The sequence below is a fragment of the Channa argus genome, chromosome 7 (genome assembly GCF_033026475.1).
Source record: "Channa argus isolate prfri chromosome 7, Channa argus male v1.0, whole genome shotgun sequence".
Taxonomy (NCBI): domain Eukaryota; kingdom Metazoa; phylum Chordata; class Actinopteri; order Anabantiformes; family Channidae; genus Channa; species Channa argus.
This window is the reverse complement of record NC_090203.1, coordinates 8,657,075-8,675,811: the sequence shown is the minus strand read 5'-3', so window position 1 is coordinate 8,675,811 and position 18,737 is coordinate 8,657,075. Positions and strand designations below refer to the sequence as shown.

The 18,737-nt window shown below is 39.2% G+C and overlaps 3 protein-coding genes across 4 annotated transcripts; 1 reads left to right on the top strand and 2 right to left on the bottom strand.

Annotated features, from left to right (window-relative positions):
- Positions 1–904: 904 nt before the first annotated feature.
- Positions 905–9,636, bottom strand: si:ch211-79k12.1 (uncharacterized protein LOC568891 homolog). The gene is made up of 7 exons (XM_067511108.1): positions 9,471–9,636; positions 8,666–8,787; positions 7,863–8,061; positions 6,649–6,794; positions 4,596–4,737; positions 2,754–2,898; positions 905–1,701 (listed from the first exon to the last, which is right to left on the bottom strand). Exons 1-7 carry the CDS (start codon positions 9,520–9,522, stop codon positions 1,614–1,616), a joined length of 894 nt encoding a protein of 297 aa, XP_067367209.1. The 5' UTR covers positions 9,523–9,636; the 3' UTR covers positions 905–1,613.
- Positions 9,637–11,487: 1,851 nt separating this feature from the next.
- taf12 (TAF12 RNA polymerase II, TATA box binding protein (TBP)-associated factor) lies at positions 11,488–15,028 on the top strand. The gene is made up of 6 exons (XM_067511111.1): positions 11,488–11,647; positions 12,656–12,879; positions 13,265–13,342; positions 13,655–13,769; positions 14,456–14,544; positions 14,708–15,028. Exons 2-6 carry the CDS (start codon positions 12,799–12,801, stop codon positions 14,741–14,743), a joined length of 399 nt encoding a protein of 132 aa, XP_067367212.1. The 5' UTR covers positions 11,488–11,647; positions 12,656–12,798; the 3' UTR covers positions 14,744–15,028.
- A 141-nt stretch (positions 15,029–15,169) lies between these two features.
- On the bottom strand, positions 15,170–18,640 carry rab42b (RAB42, member RAS oncogene family). 2 transcript variants are annotated; one of them, XM_067511109.1, is made up of 3 exons: positions 18,065–18,640; positions 17,699–17,921; positions 15,170–16,731 (listed from the first exon to the last, which is right to left on the bottom strand). In XM_067511109.1, exons 2-3 carry the CDS (start codon positions 17,914–17,916, stop codon positions 16,281–16,283), a joined length of 669 nt encoding a protein of 222 aa, XP_067367210.1. In that variant the 5' UTR covers positions 17,917–17,921; positions 18,065–18,640; the 3' UTR covers positions 15,170–16,280. The 2 variants fall into 2 exon arrangements, with proteins under 2 accessions (XP_067367210.1, XP_067367211.1); XM_067511110.1 differs by having other exon boundaries at positions 18,072–18,632.
- Positions 18,641–18,737: the final 97 nt, after the last annotated feature.

The following is an 18,737-nucleotide window of genomic DNA, read 5'->3' as shown; positions in this document are numbered from 1 at the left end:
GTCTTTCTGTTTTGGTTAGAGACTTCCTATCTCTTGTCTCTATTTTCTTGGACTTGACCAAATACACAAACTAAGTAGAAGTTTGTAGAGTTGGAGAAAAAATACAAGGAGTCTGTAAAATGCTCGACAAAGGATGGCTGCAGCAGAGGAAGGCTGTACAGGGAGTTTGAATAATCAGTTTAATAACATTATCCTGGCTGTGCTCTGTGGCGCATGCACCCGTTAATGGAGTGTCATTGTTAAACTGCCGCTTCGCCCATTATTAACGACGGCCTACGGTCAACCACACACCGATAATAAAATCACATAAAACCCGACATAACTTCAACAGACAAGTGTAATGAAATTCTCAGCATTATGAGCACGGTTATGGCAATAAGCGATGGTGCTATGGCATGGCGTTAAGGGTTACAAGGCAACAGAGGAGAAAATTAAAAAGATGAAGTTGTAGTCTTTGATAGTTGTTTTGGGAGCGAGTCAGAATAGACAAGATCTTGTCCAGTTAAAGTAGAATTAGCAGTCGCTAGCCCTGCCTGCTCTTACTGGCAAAGTTTCAAGGTTACCTGACTTTACAATTGTTCTAAGTGTGAGTCTTTGATTCATGTGTATGTTTGTGAGCTGAACTGAGTGTGAATGGGTTTTGTGCTTAAAGGCAGATGGGAAAAAAGCTATCGTTCACAGGCACAGTACTTTGAGTAAAGGTCATTGCTTCAGAGCAAAGTCTTACAGGCAGAAGGGGAAGGTTGGTAAACAGGCTGATGCAAGTCCAAGATGGCATTGGATCGAGAAGATGTGCAGCCAGGCGAGCACGCATGTCCGGCTTTCAGCATGTTGTCAATACCCCACAACCTCTGTCGTATCTCTAAACCGGACCAAAATCAATGGCACACAGGAGACCAGTAAATAACATTTTCTGAAAGCCATTTAATATCAAAGAAATACAAAGTACAGCAAATAAAATCGTAGAGTGCAATGTGCTTGAGAGCTGTCACAGTAAAGAGATTATTATAACATTTTCACGGATGCTCAGAGCTGGTTTAGCTTTGGAGGAAAGACTTCAAGGGAAACAAATCACCAAAAAAAAACCTTGTCCTATAACCCAAATGGTTCATTGCTGGTATGCAGCTGAGCCATTATGTTTCCAACAGAAAGGACAGAATTGAATGCGGAGTCTTTACAGCCCTTACGCTACCTAAGATTAATTCGCAATTGTTTTGCAATAAATGTAGCTCTTTTCCACGTTGCAGAATAAATATGGAGAAAATTGCCCACCTTTATGTTCAAGATGCATAACTGCAGCCCACATCCACCACAAGCAAAATAGCTTCTACACCTCTAAAGCAATCAGTTGCCCTTTAATTTGTTTTTTAAACCAGCCTGTAACCCATCGTGATTTAACTCCTGCTACAGCCTCCTTGAATCCCTCTTTTCCTCAATCTCCCCCCCCCCCCCCCCCCCCCCCCCCCAATATGAACATCCATAACCCTATCCCATCTCCTCCCTCCGTAAGTATCCCATCTACACCATCCCTCATTTTCTGGCCAACCACTCCATCTTCCTTGTCTCTCGTTCCATCTTTCCACTCCTGCTCATCCTTCCGTTGGTGTACGCAGTCACACCAGCGGCTGTTTGTCTGCACTGGTGGAATTTAGGGACTCCACACTGGCTCTGTAGATGGGTTTTTTCTGAGACCGGTCATCACTGAGGAGAGGAATGGAAAAAAAAGGAAAGACATAGGAGCATGATCATCAGTATATCGACCCCCCAGTAGGCACAAGAAAATTATAAGTGAGGAAATTATAGACTAGAACCGAGCAATGGACTCACACCTGGCTGTTGATGTGAAAATCTATTTGTCTCTCTTTTGCTCTCCCTTCTCTCTACACACATGCTACTGACGCTCGTGGCAGCACATGTTCACCCACGTTGGAGGGATTAAACTTGTATGCCACCACATAGATACAGAAATCATAGATGAAATGGGCTGTGAATGTTATTTTTGAGTCTATAATGGAAAGGAGTCAATGAGTGAAGTTGGATGGGATCATTGTACATATTAACATGCATATGGCACATGATTTTAATGGGACTTCCATTAATGTTCTTAATGTTGCTGTAGCCTTTTTTATACCTAATAAATTATCACCAAATTGAAATTAAAGCTATTAGCCTAGCATTTTCAAAAGCAGAATGTGTGTGGAAACACACTGTAGAGGAAGGAGCACAAAAGAGATCGAGGATGGGGTCAAGGAGGTCAAACTCGGTGAGACACACTTCAATACTCAGTGTGGATAATGGCTTTTAACACTCATAAAAGCACACTGAGACTTGTTTGCACGTGTGTGAAAAGGATTTTTGCAAGGACACTGGGTATACATAGCACACACACACACAATGTGAAGGTGCACACTGACATACAAAAAACAAACACACTGTATCTAAAATGGCCTTGGTTCTATCACAAGACAGAGTGAAATATTGCAGCAATAGCCATATCTGTAATGTAAAGTCAAACTGCAGGAGGAGAGAGACTGAGGCTGAGTTAAGGAAAATAGGAAAGTGAGTGTGGATAAAGTGTAAAGAAATCAAACAAACATCCAGCACAAGCACAAATATGTATGCACTCACATTCACAGGCAATGTTATCCATCAGATTTTGAACATGATTTAAGATGAGGATCCCAGCCAAGACAAAGGTGCTTGCTTATTATGAAAGAGGAGCACACATAAACACTGAGACAGCTGTTTCTTACATGGGTCCCTTGCTGGTCTTGATCTGCTTGGCCCTGCGGCACAGGAACACAGTCACGGAGAGGATGAACACCATGATAGCCATAGCCGCCGCCGAGGTCATCAAAATGAGGCGGCCATTACTAGACTCATACCACGGGGCATTCTCTGTGGGACAGATCAGTCAGACATGAAGGGAAACATGCATCACACAGAATCTGAAATCAGCTAAACTACGAGCTTTCCGCCTCAAGGCAAAGCTTCTAAAGGCAACCTCCTGTTTGTTTGGGGAAGAAAAAATGTCTGTCTGGATTTCAGATGGTTACAGTCCTGTATGCAGCACTGATCTTCAAGAAGTCTGCGTGTTAGAATTTTAAAACCGGACCGATTAATGTTTCCTCTTCATGTGCAAAATTACCTCACATTAATTATTTTGGCAAAAGCAGATTTTCAGTCCTCAAGTTCTGAGACCCTTCTTCAGAGCACTGGACAAAGTAAATGTTGAAAATGAAGGTTATGAGGATTTGACGCGGCTACAAACACATGCATTGTCTGTTCGCATATACAGTAACTCCTCGGATTTCTTGGCAGCTGGAGTCACACAGGTTTCCACCAGCAATGTTTGCTGAAGGTTTGTATTACTATTGTAATACAACATCAAAGCAACAGCAGGGACATGCAACATTTTCTCTCCATGCCTTCAGGGATGAGCAAACATTATTCCAGCATCGAGAAATTATTACCTTTTTAATTAGTACAAGTGCTTCAGAGAAGATACTAGAGACACTGTGGAGGCACAGTGACCAATGAGTCAATTGCAGCAGTAACAAGATAACTCTACCATAATAAATAACATGCATCGGCTTAATAGCATTTTTAGAGGTTGCGTAATTTCGACGATTGAAATCACAGGGCTTATGAATTCCACTGCGTGGAGAGGATGGCGTTTAAAAACCAGAGTGCATTAACACAGTGCAGTCATCTCACAGGTCACTGATAAAATGATGAAGACAGATGAAGTGCTATAAATGGAATTAGCAATAATGAATTTGTAATGAAATTAGTTCTCCACTTAACTACAATCGTCATGTTTCATGAGAAATAAGACGAGCTTGTCAGTTATACAGTTTCAGAGACAAGTTAACATCCATCTACAAAAACAGAAAACTGGACTGCAAACTTTTACTTGCTTTCAATTAATATACTTGTATACTTTCCAATTACTCCACGGATGTGTCCGTCTCTTTTATTTGATATTTCTTTCAGTTTTTTTATAACTTCTAACGATCCTCGTATCATTTAAACTTAATGTAACTCTGCCATTTATGTATCATTCTGAAAGTCTTATTATGTTCTAATTTGATTAATCTTACCTGTTGTTATTTGACCTTTTAGAGGTTTCATTTCACTGGGGACTTTTATGTCACCTTTTTAATGTGACTTGTTTTTGTAAATTTCAAACCTCATCACAATCTCCCACCTACAGTGTTACAATTTCTGTGGAAGATATATGAAACCGCAATGCTCCACTCCTTCCTTGGAAATTGACATCATAAAAGGTTTCACACTATTGACAATGGCTGAAAATGCTCTTGATGATGTCATTGCACATAATCACCTTCCCTTTCTGGTCACATATCAGTGGCTGATTAAAAAGGAATTGGAAGGTAATATTTCTTGTTTTTGCCAAGGGAGTGTTGGCGGGTGAATTTTCCCAGCAGTTACAAAAAATGCACAAATCGGTTTTAAAAAACACAAGGAAACAGCTACTCTAGTCTCATAAAGTACAAATGACAAAATGTTGGATCTACGTGGACAACTGCCTTGTCCAGGTAGATCAAACGTTTTTTTGTATTTTTTCTTACCAGGCAGCACAGTGATGCTGATGGTGCGTTTCTTGCTGAGTGACTCCACAGAATGCTTAGCCATGCAAGTGTACTGTCCCTGGTCCATCGCAGTTACCTTCTTCAGTGTCAGTTTAGGGGAAGGCAGGACCCAGTCACTACCCTGAGAAGGAAAGACAGAAACATACAGGAGAGTGAATAAACAAATATAATAGCAGAAAGTTAATGTGCTGTTTGCAGCCCCCAGAGATCAGACGAATTGTACTTATTATAATTGTGCTTTACTGAGACAACAAGAGACAAGACAATAAACAATGATGGTTGAAAGTGTTATATTGGCCGACGTGTGAAAAGGACAAGGAAAGTAAAATAGAGCAAGACAGGGAGAAACAGAGACACTGGAAATGGTAACGGATCAGAGACAGAAGGACGGAACAGTAGCAGATATTTCTGTGTGTGGCCCTCAGAGAGCAGTCCCCAAAGTCCCAAATAAAGTGTATTTACCTGAGCGGTAATCCCAATGAATGAACACACATCAGCACAAGTCAATAACCCAGATAACACCATCATCCGCAAAGAATGATGCCGCAACAACGCACTGTTAACACAACACATAATGAGATGGCAAGGGAGCAGGACGAATTGTTGACACAAAAATAGCAGCACTATTATGAGATAGAGCTTAACATGGGAGGAAACAAATAATAGGCCAAACACAAGCAGTGAAAAACAAACGAACGTGCAGGAAGGGGTAAAAAAAAAAAAAAAAAAGACATTACACCATGCAAATGATTTGGCTCCTGGGAGCTGCAGCTCCTGCCAAGAAAGTCCATTTCAATTTGAATGGATGTGAATTAAGAGGATTTCCCATAAAGGCCAGGTCTGGCCAAAGCAGCATTTTGTATGCAAATCCACTGGCTCCCAAAGCAGTGGCCCGTTTCTGCCTCTGTCCTGCTGTCATTACCGAGGGGCCAATGTGCCCATGGCACCTGTCTGTCAAAGTGGACCATTCTGATGCCACTTTTTGCCCCATATCCAGTCCTGTCATGCGTGCAGTGGCCTCACGCACACATACAGACAAAGGCACACACACACAAACACTCCCACTAAACATTGCTTCTCATCTTATCATTTCCTTGAAAGTGTCATTTCACTTTCCAAAGGTCTTTTGACTAGTGAATGGTGCACAAACAGATAGGTGATTGCCCCTGCACACAGTCACAGAGCTTTTATTATTCATTAAAGTGAAAGTTATAGTCTTCGAATAATGACAAAACCTAAAACATTTTAAATGATCGTGTCGAGGACAAACAGCATTGACGGTATAAAATGTTCACTGAATTGGATTTGGACTTGTAAGCCCATTTAAAACCAGGATTAACTGTAACCCTTTTAACAAGCATATTAACCTTCAGACAACTTATTAAGACAAATAACAAAAAGGGAAACTCAGCAATTATGCCAGTCTGTTCCCTAGATATCTAAATAGCTTCATGGTGCAGTGGTAGCAGCTTGAAAGTGCAATACCCTTTTCTTACCACAGGGGCTTAATATTTGGTTGTTTTACACACCTGTTGACACAATGGCGTTTTACATTGAGATATCCTAATTTCCCTCGGGCGAGGGCTTCTTAGCTCAGCGAAGAGCCCGGTTGAATAATTCAATGTTGGTTAACCAAACACTAAAAAAATAATTAGAAATGTATCCACATAATTGGTTTCTGGTTGACTGGCTCTTGTCTAGACCTCATTAAACTATTAATCCTCTGTAAGTGGGCAAGCTGCAATCCCCAGCGAGTGGTGGGTCTAAGCCAACTGGTCACTTAAACACAGAGCACTTCTTCTGTAGAGGGGATCAAAAGATGACAGGAGAGGAGAAACAAGTGGCTTGAGAAAGTCCGAGAGAGAAATGGAGACATGTTAGGAGAGGGGAGAACATTAAAACAATGCACAAGTGAGGCCAACAGAGCTTGAAAGAAGAACGCGAAAACGAGGTCACAAGAAAAAGTGGAGGGAGAGGGCTGGCCCATTTTAAAAGCATGACACACACACTCCTAATTCCGAGACTCTCTCACCTCTTTCATCCAGAAGAAGTTTGGCTCCTCCGAGGAGCTGGCAGAGCATGTTAGCGCCACATCTTCCCCCAGCTGGACCCTTAGCTCCTGTGGGACACCCAGGTAGCTGGTGTAGCCTTCTCTGGACATTAACAACTCTCCCATGTCTAAAATGCAGTTGGAATGAAGGAGCATGATCTGGTATTAACGAACCAAGAAATTCAATACGCACTGAAGCTACCTCTGCGAGAGTATGGGTCATGACTGAACATGTGTTTTCGTTGGTAGCAGCTGGTAAACCCACATCTTTTAGGTTTATTTGAGTATATAGGCTTAACTTTGAATGCTTCCCAGTGGAACAGTCAGTACCAAGCAATCAATAATAATGATAATAGGCTTCATCTTATCGAAGTCTTTAGAGAGGCAGTGTTGTGAATAATGACTCATTTTCTCTTCCATCTCAATAGATGGCCCACGTCCATCCAGCTCCTGGCTTTCCTCCCCTTCTGTCTCCTTCAGGCCGCTAGTCCATTCTAATCTTTGCTTCTTATTGATTCCCCCCATGAGGCTGAGGAGCCTATCAAACAGCATTACGGTCGATTTGATGGCCACTGAGAAGATAGAGGACACTGATAATCTGAAGATATGCCAGGGATGCTGTTTCACGCAACTGTGTATTTTACACTGATATGAAGGCAGACAAAAATTCGGAAATGACTTTAGTCAACCTATTCCATGTAACGCAGCTTTAGCATCAGATCTGTGCCTTCTTAGCAGTTGTTTTGCTGTTTACACTGCGCTTCATGCATTGTTGTTAACTATTAATGTGTTTTTCTATCACTCACTGTGAATAGAGCGGTGTCCACAGTGTCTGAAGAATTGTCTTTACCTCCTGCTGGTTGGAATTATGATGAAAACTAAGAGAGTTGCTCTGCTCAGTTTCTCCATCTAAACTGTTGTAAACTGTAAACACCCTAATCCACACAAAGGCCTTGTTCATTGTAAAGTCAGTGTTCTGAGCTGTGCCCTTCCGTTCCATAATGTTAAGTGAAACTCAGTCACTTATTTACCTAACGTATTGCTAGATTTGTGCATCTGTTAGACTTCTGCAGTGACAGACCACATGAAAAACCCCAGGTGTTCTTCGTTTGACAACAGGGAAATACACATAAACGTCGTTCCACAGAGTTTTAGCAGTTAGACCCAATGCAGCTCAGATAGACCCAGGTACTCACAATGTACTTTAAAGCCCAGAGGCTTGGATGCATTGTCTGGCGCAGTCACATTTTCGGCATCACTCACACAGCGGTAGGGCCCCTCAAAGTACCTTCCTGCACGGGGGATTGTCAGGAATAGACTGTCGGCCGTCTGCTCAATCATCATTGAATAGAAACACCAAGATCGCTCATAAACGTCATGCCAGCCTTGCATGTACTGGTAAAGAAACAAAGAGAAAAGAAAGAACAAAGGAAAAATTTGACTTTGTGCTTTGCTTTTCAAAGATCACACTTCTACAAGGTTAGTAAGTAAGTTTAGAGTAAAGAGAACGAGTAAATTATTTGGTTATCTATTTAAGGATACTTAAAAGAAAAATGTAACAAAGCAGAAGAGAAAAACTTCAAAAAATGTTAATCAAACATGACCCAATCACACTGAAGAGCAGTATGATAAATTACATTTCATGTATTACAATTCCCCAGTGTTAAACCATACAGTAAGAACAGCAGCCAGCTTCTTTGTGTGATATTTACATAAAGCTGTCAGCCATCTAGGGAAAAGTATTTCAAATTAGTTTAGCGTATAAAGTTATGTAACATATTCTGCTTACACACAGTAACTGCCTACTTATACAAAACATTACAAAAATATTATACAAGTGATACAAGTTATTAAACTACCAAAGAATAATAGGGACTTTCCACTGTCACCACTGCACGGTTATTATGAGGCCAAATAATGGTCAGGCAAGAATCCTGGGGTTTTAAAAACACTTCTTTACTCTCTCACATCCACCTACACATTAGTTCCCATGGCTCACCTTGGAGAAGACCTCAAAGCGGACTTGGCTGATGTTGAGTTCGGAGTCTGTGAACTGGCACTCCAGTGTGACAGTGTCTCCCTCTAGAACTGGCTGGGTTGGCCCTGTGATGACCAAAGTGGCTGCATGTGGACAGAGAATAAAGATGTAGGTTATTGATCACAACATAAAAAGAAGAAAACGAGGACTGAAGGAGTGTTGACGTGCACTGGGAATCTAGCTGCTGTTCTAGGCAACATTATTTTGACACTTCTCCAAAATCACTATGGCCCCATGTCCAGCAACAGGTTCTTCCACTTTACTGACACTGGTGATAACACAGGCAATTTTTTTCCCCTCTTCCATTGTACAACACAAATGAAAAGTAAACATGAGGTGAGCCTCACCCAGCATACAGTATATAAATAAAAACTGTCCTTCATGACAGTCTCTCTATAATTCTGCCAACATTTTCTGTTTTAGTCTGAATGTTGTAACCACCTGGGAAAACCTATCAGTGTGACAGAGAAGTAAATAAAGTATTTCCTCATGAGGACATAGATATAAACTCTGAGACAGACAGGCAAGCAAACAGAGAAACAGGAAAGTAGAAACACACACGCACTCAATTCCCAGGAGCAAAACAAATCCCAGGAGCATCAACAGTACGAAAACCTACTGATTCTGTATAAAAATACATGTACATATAACCAAGTTAGAAGATGAAACTAACAGGTTATCATATATCAAGCATAACATCAAGCCTTTAAAAGTGATTGTATTTATATCAATAATAATAAAAAATACAAAAACTACCATAACTTACCATAACTGCCCTGAATGAGGGCACACAGTGCAACAAGAAGGAGCACTTTCATGGTTGTGAAGATCCTTTTTAGAACCAGAAAAAACACGGTGTTTTATTCTACGCAGCTTCTAACCTGAAATGAAAGTATGCTCACAATTTATCAGCAACACAGTGGAGGTGTGGCTTTCATGCTTTGTTTTTCAGGAAGTAGACTCCTGATAGTCTGAAATTCTGAAAGCACACAAAAAAGGAAAGTATCCAATTTGTTTTCCATCTAAGTGTTATTACATGTTGACAGTGTAATGGCTCATTTTTACTGATGAGCCAAAATATTGTTTATGTGAACCGTAAAACAAGGGACATATTGCTGCACCAATAACCAAATTAACATTTGTGTGTGTCATTAGTCTCCAAGGGGAACCGGGCCTATCATGTTTTCACTTTAAGCTTGTTGTTGTTGTTGAGGTCACCATTTTTCTAGAGTTCAACCAACTTTGAAAAAAAAAAAAAACTCGTTGACATGTCGCTGCTTAGCTTTGCAGTTTCCTAGCGTGATATTTAATGCCAAATAAGCAAACATTTCATGCTTCGTTTGATGCACATTTTAATATTTTAGCTGTTCATCATAGAGGAGATATGAGTGACAGAGACTCAAGGACATGAAATTGTTTACTGTATGCAAGCTTCTATAGCTAAGGAGATTTTCACTTTCTATCATACGTCTCATTTTGACACAGAGCCTATTACTGAGGCCTACAGTACTGTTAAAATAAATGTAAATAACACAAATAAAATCTTGAACAAACATTTGTCAGATTATGTGTTAGCTATTTCATTATTAGGGATATCCATTATTAGTAATTTTAAAAAATTGATGATTTATTTTTTTTTTGTTTGTGTGTTAATAATCTTTTCAGACTGATTTATTGCAAAAGCACCTTCCACCCTGCATGGCAAAGGCTTAAATCTATCCCATTATCTCAGCCTACAGTATCTAATCTTTTAAATGATCATGGTTAAGGATATTAAAAGGGCTTTAAAATGTATTGCAGAAAGACCTTGAAAAGTTCACTATGTGTCCTAAACAAGTTTATAATCAATAGTATGATCCTCTGGTGGACATTTAATTTGTTTTAACTTTTACAATTGTCATTAATAGCTGATCAGGCTATAAAATGCAATTTTAATAAATGTTTCATGATTGATGAATTTAGCATTTTTAAGCAAAAATATAAAAACGTTACAGGTAGAAGCATCTGAAATGTGACCACTTGCTTATTTTGTTATAATCAGACCAAACAAGCAAGCTGAATATATTGATGTGGGCTTCAAAGGAAAATATTTAACATTCTGTTTGATCTATCAATTCATTATTAAAATTTCCAAAAAGAAAAGGCACTCTGAATGCTTCAATGCTGAAAGTATTTTCCAAGCAAAGCTGAAAAAAGCTGAACTGTTTTTGGTGAAAGGGCTGAAATGCATTTGCTGAAAGCTGACTTCAAGCCGAACTATTTAAAAATAGCTAAAAGCTTTGTTTTGCTAAAAATAACTGAAACATTTACAATAAAAATAAAAAGAAATAGCAGTAGAAAAGAAAAGTAGAAAAATAGCAGAATTGAAGGTTACCTGTTTAGCCTCGAGTAGATGTAACGTGAAATAGTTGCATAAAAATGCTGGAAACTGTAGAAATGTAATAGCTGAGTGCCAAGTTTAAATCAAACAACTGAAGAAAAGTAGAATTTTATAGAAATTTATAAACTACTATGACCATTTCAAACATTCATGTTAAAGTAATATCTCAGTAGGTCAAAGAAGCAGATATAAGCTGAAATAGCTGAAAGTTTACCTTTAAGGAAACTTCAAGGACAAAACCTCAAAGGCAATTATGTGATGTCATCAAAGCCACAATGTTCAAAAGTATAAAAGGTATTTAAAAAGCCGTTGTAACGATTAGAATCAGAGCTAATCAGCTAGTTGATCTGTGCTGTTGTTCTGCAGGGTATCCAGCAGGTGACACTGGAGATGCCACATGTTGTCACAGGAAATAGATATAAGCAAAGCGGAAGTGGAGGAATTCTTTCTCGTTCTTTACTTCGAGCTGTACAGAATCAATCTGAAACGTTTTTTTGCATTTAACTCACGCATTGTCTTTGCAACGGTGCCGAAACATGGATTGATAGTGTGCATTTAATTGGGTAAGTTGGCAATTAAATACATAAATTCGAGCTCATGTATCAGCAAGACTAGACTAGCCGCTTGTATTAGCCTATCCGGCTAACGTTAAAGCTTGATAGCTGCTATTGTTTTTAGCACGTAACGCTAATGTTATGTTAGCGGGGATATTTTACGTAGGTAATCTCTTGAAGCGGCACCACCACAGAACCGTGACATGTGTAGTATTTATATCTTGTATTTTGCTATTTTGGTTGATATTTAAATAAGGTCCGACAGCGTTGTTCTGCGGCTTATTACCTGCCATCTCCGATTTGTAGCTCATGTATTAGCATACTTTCGGTTCACAGAAGTAGCGTTAGCCATTAACCTAGTATGTGTAAAAGTTAGTTAAGCTTCAGTGTTTGGATAAATAAGAAGTCCTTTTAAAAGATATTGCCCACTACAGTTTGTCTCAGATGACCAGTTTTAAAAAAAATCCATCACAGGTTTAACCAGCCGATTAAATAAATGTCCGCTGCATAACAAAATCTGATTCTAACTTAATTGGTAAGTAGCCACTTTGTCTGCTGTCCATGTAGCCGTAGGGCCACCGGTTTTATTATTCAGCGGGTTTAACGTGTTATATCCAATTTGTTAGAAGAGAGTTTTGTGACGCTAGCGCTACCTTCACGGTGCCTTCACAACAAACTGCCGACTGGGGTTTTATTTTTTTAAACATTAAGTTTTCATAATTACGTTGTAGAAAAAAGGCCAGGTTCCTGCTTCTGTACACTTTGAAATTAAGAAAGTAGATTAATAATAATATATTAATAATTAATAATGTTGTTTGCAAAACCATTTGGAACCAAGTTACAAAGTGCTGAATAGGAGATAGATTAAAAAAGCACTGTAACGGAAGCCAGGAAGTAAGATCATTATTCTTGGTTGAAATGGAAAGTTAATTTAGTTAAATGAAAATGTTGGTAAAAGGCTGTTTCATAATGATTATTTTTACTATGCTAACTGTATAATTTTTGACTTTATCTCAGATTTACAGTCTGGTATCTGGAGAAAGAAGAAAGTCCTCCACATTTGTTGCCATCTGGCACTGTCACTCAGGGCTTGGACAGATACAGGCAGAGACACAACAGTTCAAACTTCAGAGTCCCTCCACTTTTCTGTGGCCACCAGTATGGCTAACAGCACCCCAACAGCTCTTAAGGTTATTGGGGCCCCTGGCCCTGCTGGCAGAAGTAGCCCTGAAGGATCTCAGGTCAGTCCATTTATTCACCTAACGAAAAATAATTAGCAACAAACAGCTTAGTTGTTATTCTACATTTTTCCCACATTTATTGTGACATTTGCTTTTATCTCATTTGATTAAAAAAAAAAAAAAAAGTTAAATTACTTAAAATGGCATAAATCATTTTAATTTATTGTCTTTTACTGTCAAAAAGGGTAGCTGACAGTAATGTGTGCTTTGAACTTTTTGGGAAAAAGATTTGATTTTTACATCTTTAAAAATATTAGTGCTCAACTCATGCTCTTAACCCATAAATCCCTTATTGTGGGAGATAGTCTGTCCACTAGTAGATTTCACATTTCAGGTCATTATTCCACTGCTCTACACTTATTAATGGATACATACTTTTTTCTAGGTGCTCACTAAGAAGAAGCTACAGGATCTGGTGAGAGAGATTGACCCAAATGAGCAGCTGGATGAAGATGTTGAGGAGGTCTGTCTGGTTTTACTGCAGTTTCAATTTGAAACTGTACTTCATAAACATAGAGTAGTCTTAAGCAGCAGTGTGATCTTTTTGCAAAGTTGCATTCACTTCTATCTTGCATGCTGTTTTTGCTCTAAAGCTTTAATAGTTTACTGCCACATCCATCATTTGGAAACATTATTCTATCTAAAGCCTGGCTGGTGAAATGATAAATGGTCTGAAGTAGCTGAAAACACGAGGGAATTTTACAGCTGTTGTAAAATGTTGTTTTCCTTTCCTGAACATGATTGATGGATTTTCAAAATGTCTGTGTCTTCTCAGATGTTGCTTCAAATTGCAGATGACTTTATAGAGAGTGTAGTGACAGCGGCCTGTCAATTGGCACGCCATCGCAAGTCCAACACCTTGGAGGTGAAGGATGTTCAATTACATCTCGGTAAGCTTCTGGTGGAATTTTTTTTTCTTAAGGTTGCACCACATAACATTTTCACAAAGGTGGATTTATTGCAGCTGTTTAATTCATACACAAAATAATAACACAATATGATGATCATCCTGTAATTATTGGGTGATAATTACTTGAGGCTATCCATTATTGGATCCAAATTGTGCCCCATTTATTAAATGTGTGAAATCAATTATTTCTTAATCTTAAGCCATAATAGGATATTTACATTGAAGTATGTTTGTTACTTTAAATGCATAAAAAAGTTATAGTAAAAGATTTAAATTCTTTAATTTTGTACAAAACGTGAGACGGAATATTTAAAGGAACTAGTCATGGATTCCTCTGCTGTGGGTAACATAGAAGTACTTTATCTCTGCTGCTTTGCTGTGTTCAGTTTATACCATAAGTAGAATGTTGCAAATGTGGATGCTCAACACTGTTGTTCAAGTTGCAATGATTTCCTTTTTAGGTCCAACATTCAACAGATTTTGGAAATAAGATGGAAATGAATTGTAGGAGTGTGACGCTTTGCTGATAGACCTTATCACAAGATAATGATAGTCCTGATAGCAAATGTTCTTGTTGTAAAGTTTTTAATCCCTTTGAATGTGCTGAAAGGCCTGAATAGTTCATAAAGCTTCTGTCTTGCTAAGGTTGTGTAATGCTTTTCTCAGAGCGCCAGTGGAACATGTGGATTCCTGGTTATGGCTCTGATGAGATTCGGCCATTTAAGAAGGCTTGCACCACAGAGGCCCACAAACAGGTGAGTCATAAAAGAATTTCTTTCTTTTGGACATATTTGTGCACAGATTTAGAAACATGACAGCTGTTAATAATTAATCTTACATTTGTCAATATTATTGATTTGTATGTTTCACCAGCTTAGAGAGTCTAACCTTTTTGTTTTTGTCCCCCCCCCCCCACAGAGAATGGCACTGATCCGAAAGACGACCAAAAAATAGCAAGACTGTACATGAATATTGTACCTACTCTGTATTTCCTGTGATTTTCTTTCTTTTTTTTTTTTTTTCCTTTTTGACAAATGGGTCGGGGGGGGGAGGGTTTGGGTAGGGACATCTTTTTTTGAATTGGTGTGTTATTGTCATGTCTCCATAACTTTTGAATGTTTTGTCAGCAGCATCACACAATGTAATTCTTATCTGATTCTGTTTTGTTGCCATTAAGCTAAACCTGGCAGAATTGTTCATTGCATTTTTGTCTTTTTTGCCAATAAACATTTACTGGAATTCTTCTGTTGAATTATGACCTTTTAATAACGTAGAATGTTTAGATGTGATTTGTCTGCCTCCTTAACAGTATGTGGTGTTATCTTAGCTAACACAGATAAGCAAGATATAGCTTCTTTGTTTACAAGAACACATCAGCCGTTGTTTTAAATGCCTCTTCTTTTTTTTTTATTGCTAAATTATACACAAATAGTTTGCGAATATGGATTCCATTGTCCCTGTGGTTCTACATAATTGCAAAGAGCTGTATTTAAATTCACTTATTGTTTGTTTACAAATGATTCACTGTTTACGCTGGAAAATTGTTCATATTGATGACCGAAACTCCTAATGTTAGAAACCATTTCTGAAGAGGAAAACATTTCCAGAACACAAAACATAATCATTAACTTGCTATATACTCAATATGAACCTAGCAGACAAATAATATACAAACACAGCATGTGACAGTGAATCTTTCATCTGGGTGTCTTTTAGCAGAAAATCTGCATTTTAGTTGCAGGAACAGAGAAGAATGACTGGCCATAAAAACCTCAACCGTTTAAGAAAACAATATCCAATGGCACCGAAGATTTTCTATTTAATTAATTTCAACAACAACAGGACCTGAAAACAATCACTCCCTTGCAGGATGCTGTGCAATTACTGGTGATGTAACAAAGCCTTTTCCAGACAACTACTAACACCCAAAAGATTAATTCACATAAGGGCCTACATTGGTGTCTTGAATCCTAAACAGGGAAGTCATTACCTTAACTGCTGGCAGTTATGGACAGAACCAGAAACCCAGATTACACTTTTAAATTCAGAATGGGTTCAGAAGAAAAAATAAAAACAAAACTGTGGCTTCTAACCTTTTGGGCTTTTGTTTCTTTGAAATAAGTCCACTTGCAATCCTTTGATACAAGTTCTAACTTCAGTGGGGACACATTTGTATGCTATATCCTTTTTGAAAGATGAAGAGAACACATTACAGAATACTATTACAGATAGAAGGTGGATTCACCTTAAATCTGTCAAGATCAGTAGTAAGGATGATGTAGATGGAATTCAATTTTCAACCATTTCAATATGTCAGTCATTTAAATTGCTAAGTGGGTGAAAAAGTAACTTCATAAAGGTGCAAAGACTGCATTTAAAATCAGTATGCTTCATATTGGTCACACGCAGCAGTAAGATTTAACACCCCAGGGCCCAGTTGTGGCTCTACAGCATGATAAGTGCATACGGGTGTCCGTGTCCAATCCACAGCTTAACCACAACACTTCTTGTTGTTCTTGGGGGCAGTGCTGGGCTGAGTCAGACTGGCTCTGTGTAACTGCAGCCCCTGTGGGGCAGCACACTTGACTCCATCCCATCCCTCTTGCAGCTCTACCTCTCCACTCAAAAGACCCTGGTAGACCCGTTGAGCGAGGAGCTCGAAGGACTGTCTTACATTCTGTCCAGTCTTGGCGGAGGCTTCCACATAGGGCACCCCTAACTGTCCGGCCAGTTTCTCAGCCTCTTCTCGACTCACTACCCTCTCACCGTTAGCTGCCTGGTCACTTTTTTGGCCCACCAGGACAAACAGAACCTTATGTGGCTTCACGTGTTCACATACTTCCGCATGCCACCCCTTAATATGGTCGAAAGAGGCTCGATTGGTCATGTCAAACACCAGCAGGCCTCCAACTGAGTTGCGGTAATAAGATCGGGTCACTGACCTGAGGAAAGAAAAAAAAAAAAAAAAGGAGGAGAAAAGTACAAATGTTGAGAAAAAGGGACATTTAATTTTTTTAAACACAAAAACCATAAAACCCATACTGTTCTGTGCAGAGTTCAGACTTTGCTACCAACTTATTTCCTGTTCAAGTCAGTACATATTGACGATTCTGTCTGCTGTTTTAGTTGAGCTGTTAGAGATAAGCAGATTGACAGAGTCTGCCTCTTTGTAAGAAACTGATAACCACCGTCTTCACACCCTAATTATGAAACTTTCAAAAGGCATCAAGGAAAGGCTTGAAAGGCCTCCCTTATGCCAGTTGGTAAAAACTTGCTTCTTCATTAGAATATTTCTTTATGAAAACAAACCTGCCAGAGCTTTTAGCTGACTCGTGGGATTAGCAGGCTACAGATACCAACGAGAGAGGGGGTAAACACAAGCAGGCGCAGTTTGCAATTTGCTACAGTTCATTCAACTGGAGAACTGAAATAATGACTTTTGAGACAGAGTGAAACATGTTACTTCTAGTTTGTTTTTTCATTAAATGTGCTGAGCAAGAAGAATGCCTTTTCAAGGATCGGCTTTAGCCATTTGAAGCAGTATACTTATTGCATCTTTATATAACTGTACAGTGAACCTTTGAGGGTGACAGGGTGCTTTTATATTCGCTTATGCCTCTGGCGTGAATTAAATAGGCATTAGTGGTTTATTTGAATAATATTGGCATGAACGCTAGGTCATACAACAGTGCTTTTTTTTTTGTTTTTCTTTTCATTTTCATGACGCATTTGACCTTTATTTTTCAAAAATGCACCAAACTAGATTTCCAGACCTGACGCATAAAGCAATCTTAAGCAGACATCTAAGAATAAAGAGTCTACTTTTGTAGAGGTGTTCAGTTAAGACAGGCTTCAGTGCAGAAAACAGACACTTTGTTCCAACTTGGTACCAGATAAGTTCATTCTCACCTAAACCTCTCCTGTCCAGCTGTGTCCCAGAACTGGAGCTTGACGCGGACTCCTGGCTCCACCTCCAGGAAATGAACATAAAAGTCTACACCCACAGTCTGGTTGATGGAGTCCAGGAACAAGTCCTCAGTGTAGCGCTTCAACAAGGAGGACTTGCCCACTGTGGAGTCCCCCAGCATGATGATCCTGAACTGGTACTGCCACAAAGTTAGGTCCATTGTTGCTAATGGTAGTTAAGGAGTGAAGAACAGAGGACAAACAGCTTTTAAGGATATTAAATTGCAGAGAATTTCTGGAAAAAGAAGTGTAAAAAGATTAAGCTTAAATGAAGTTTAAATTATATGCAAGTAAAAGTTAACTGCCTACATAGTACCGTGGAAGTTGGAGAAAGAGATGAAACCTGCTGTCCCACACCAGCTTCCAAACTGTTGACTCCATATATTTGACGCTCCAAATGTTGAGTTATAATCACACCAGCCACTCCTTACTAATCTCCCAACAAGTAGCGCAATCTGTTACTATTGTCATCCCACACCTCTGTGCACTTTTAGTTGACGCCTGAGTCTTAGTCTCATTCCTGTAGCAGCTCCTCAACCAGGTAATGTTGAAGAAATGTCCCCACAAAGTAAATTCCAGTCATACTGCAGTTGAGCATGTGTATTTACTGCGCAGGGGTGTGGAGTTTTAGGTTTGCCTGTTGATACTTGACAAAAGGAGGGGCAAGAGCATGAGGTCATGGGGAGGGCTATTGTAGGGAGGAAGGGCCAGATGTAGGGGGGGGATTAGAAGGAAGTATTAGCAGCAATTTCCACCACGAGAGAAAGCTTTTAGTTTGCTACTGTTACCAGCTCATATCTATGTTTTCATTAAAAAAAGTCATAGAAAGTGAAGGTGAGAGATGGCAACCATTTGTCCATGAAATTGGCAGTTTTTATTCACCTTGTAATGTTGATGTAATGTTAATATGAACATTCCCTCCCAAAAAGGGAAGTCAGTAACAATTCAGCTTAACATCCCTTGGAAGACTCTGGGAGAGGCT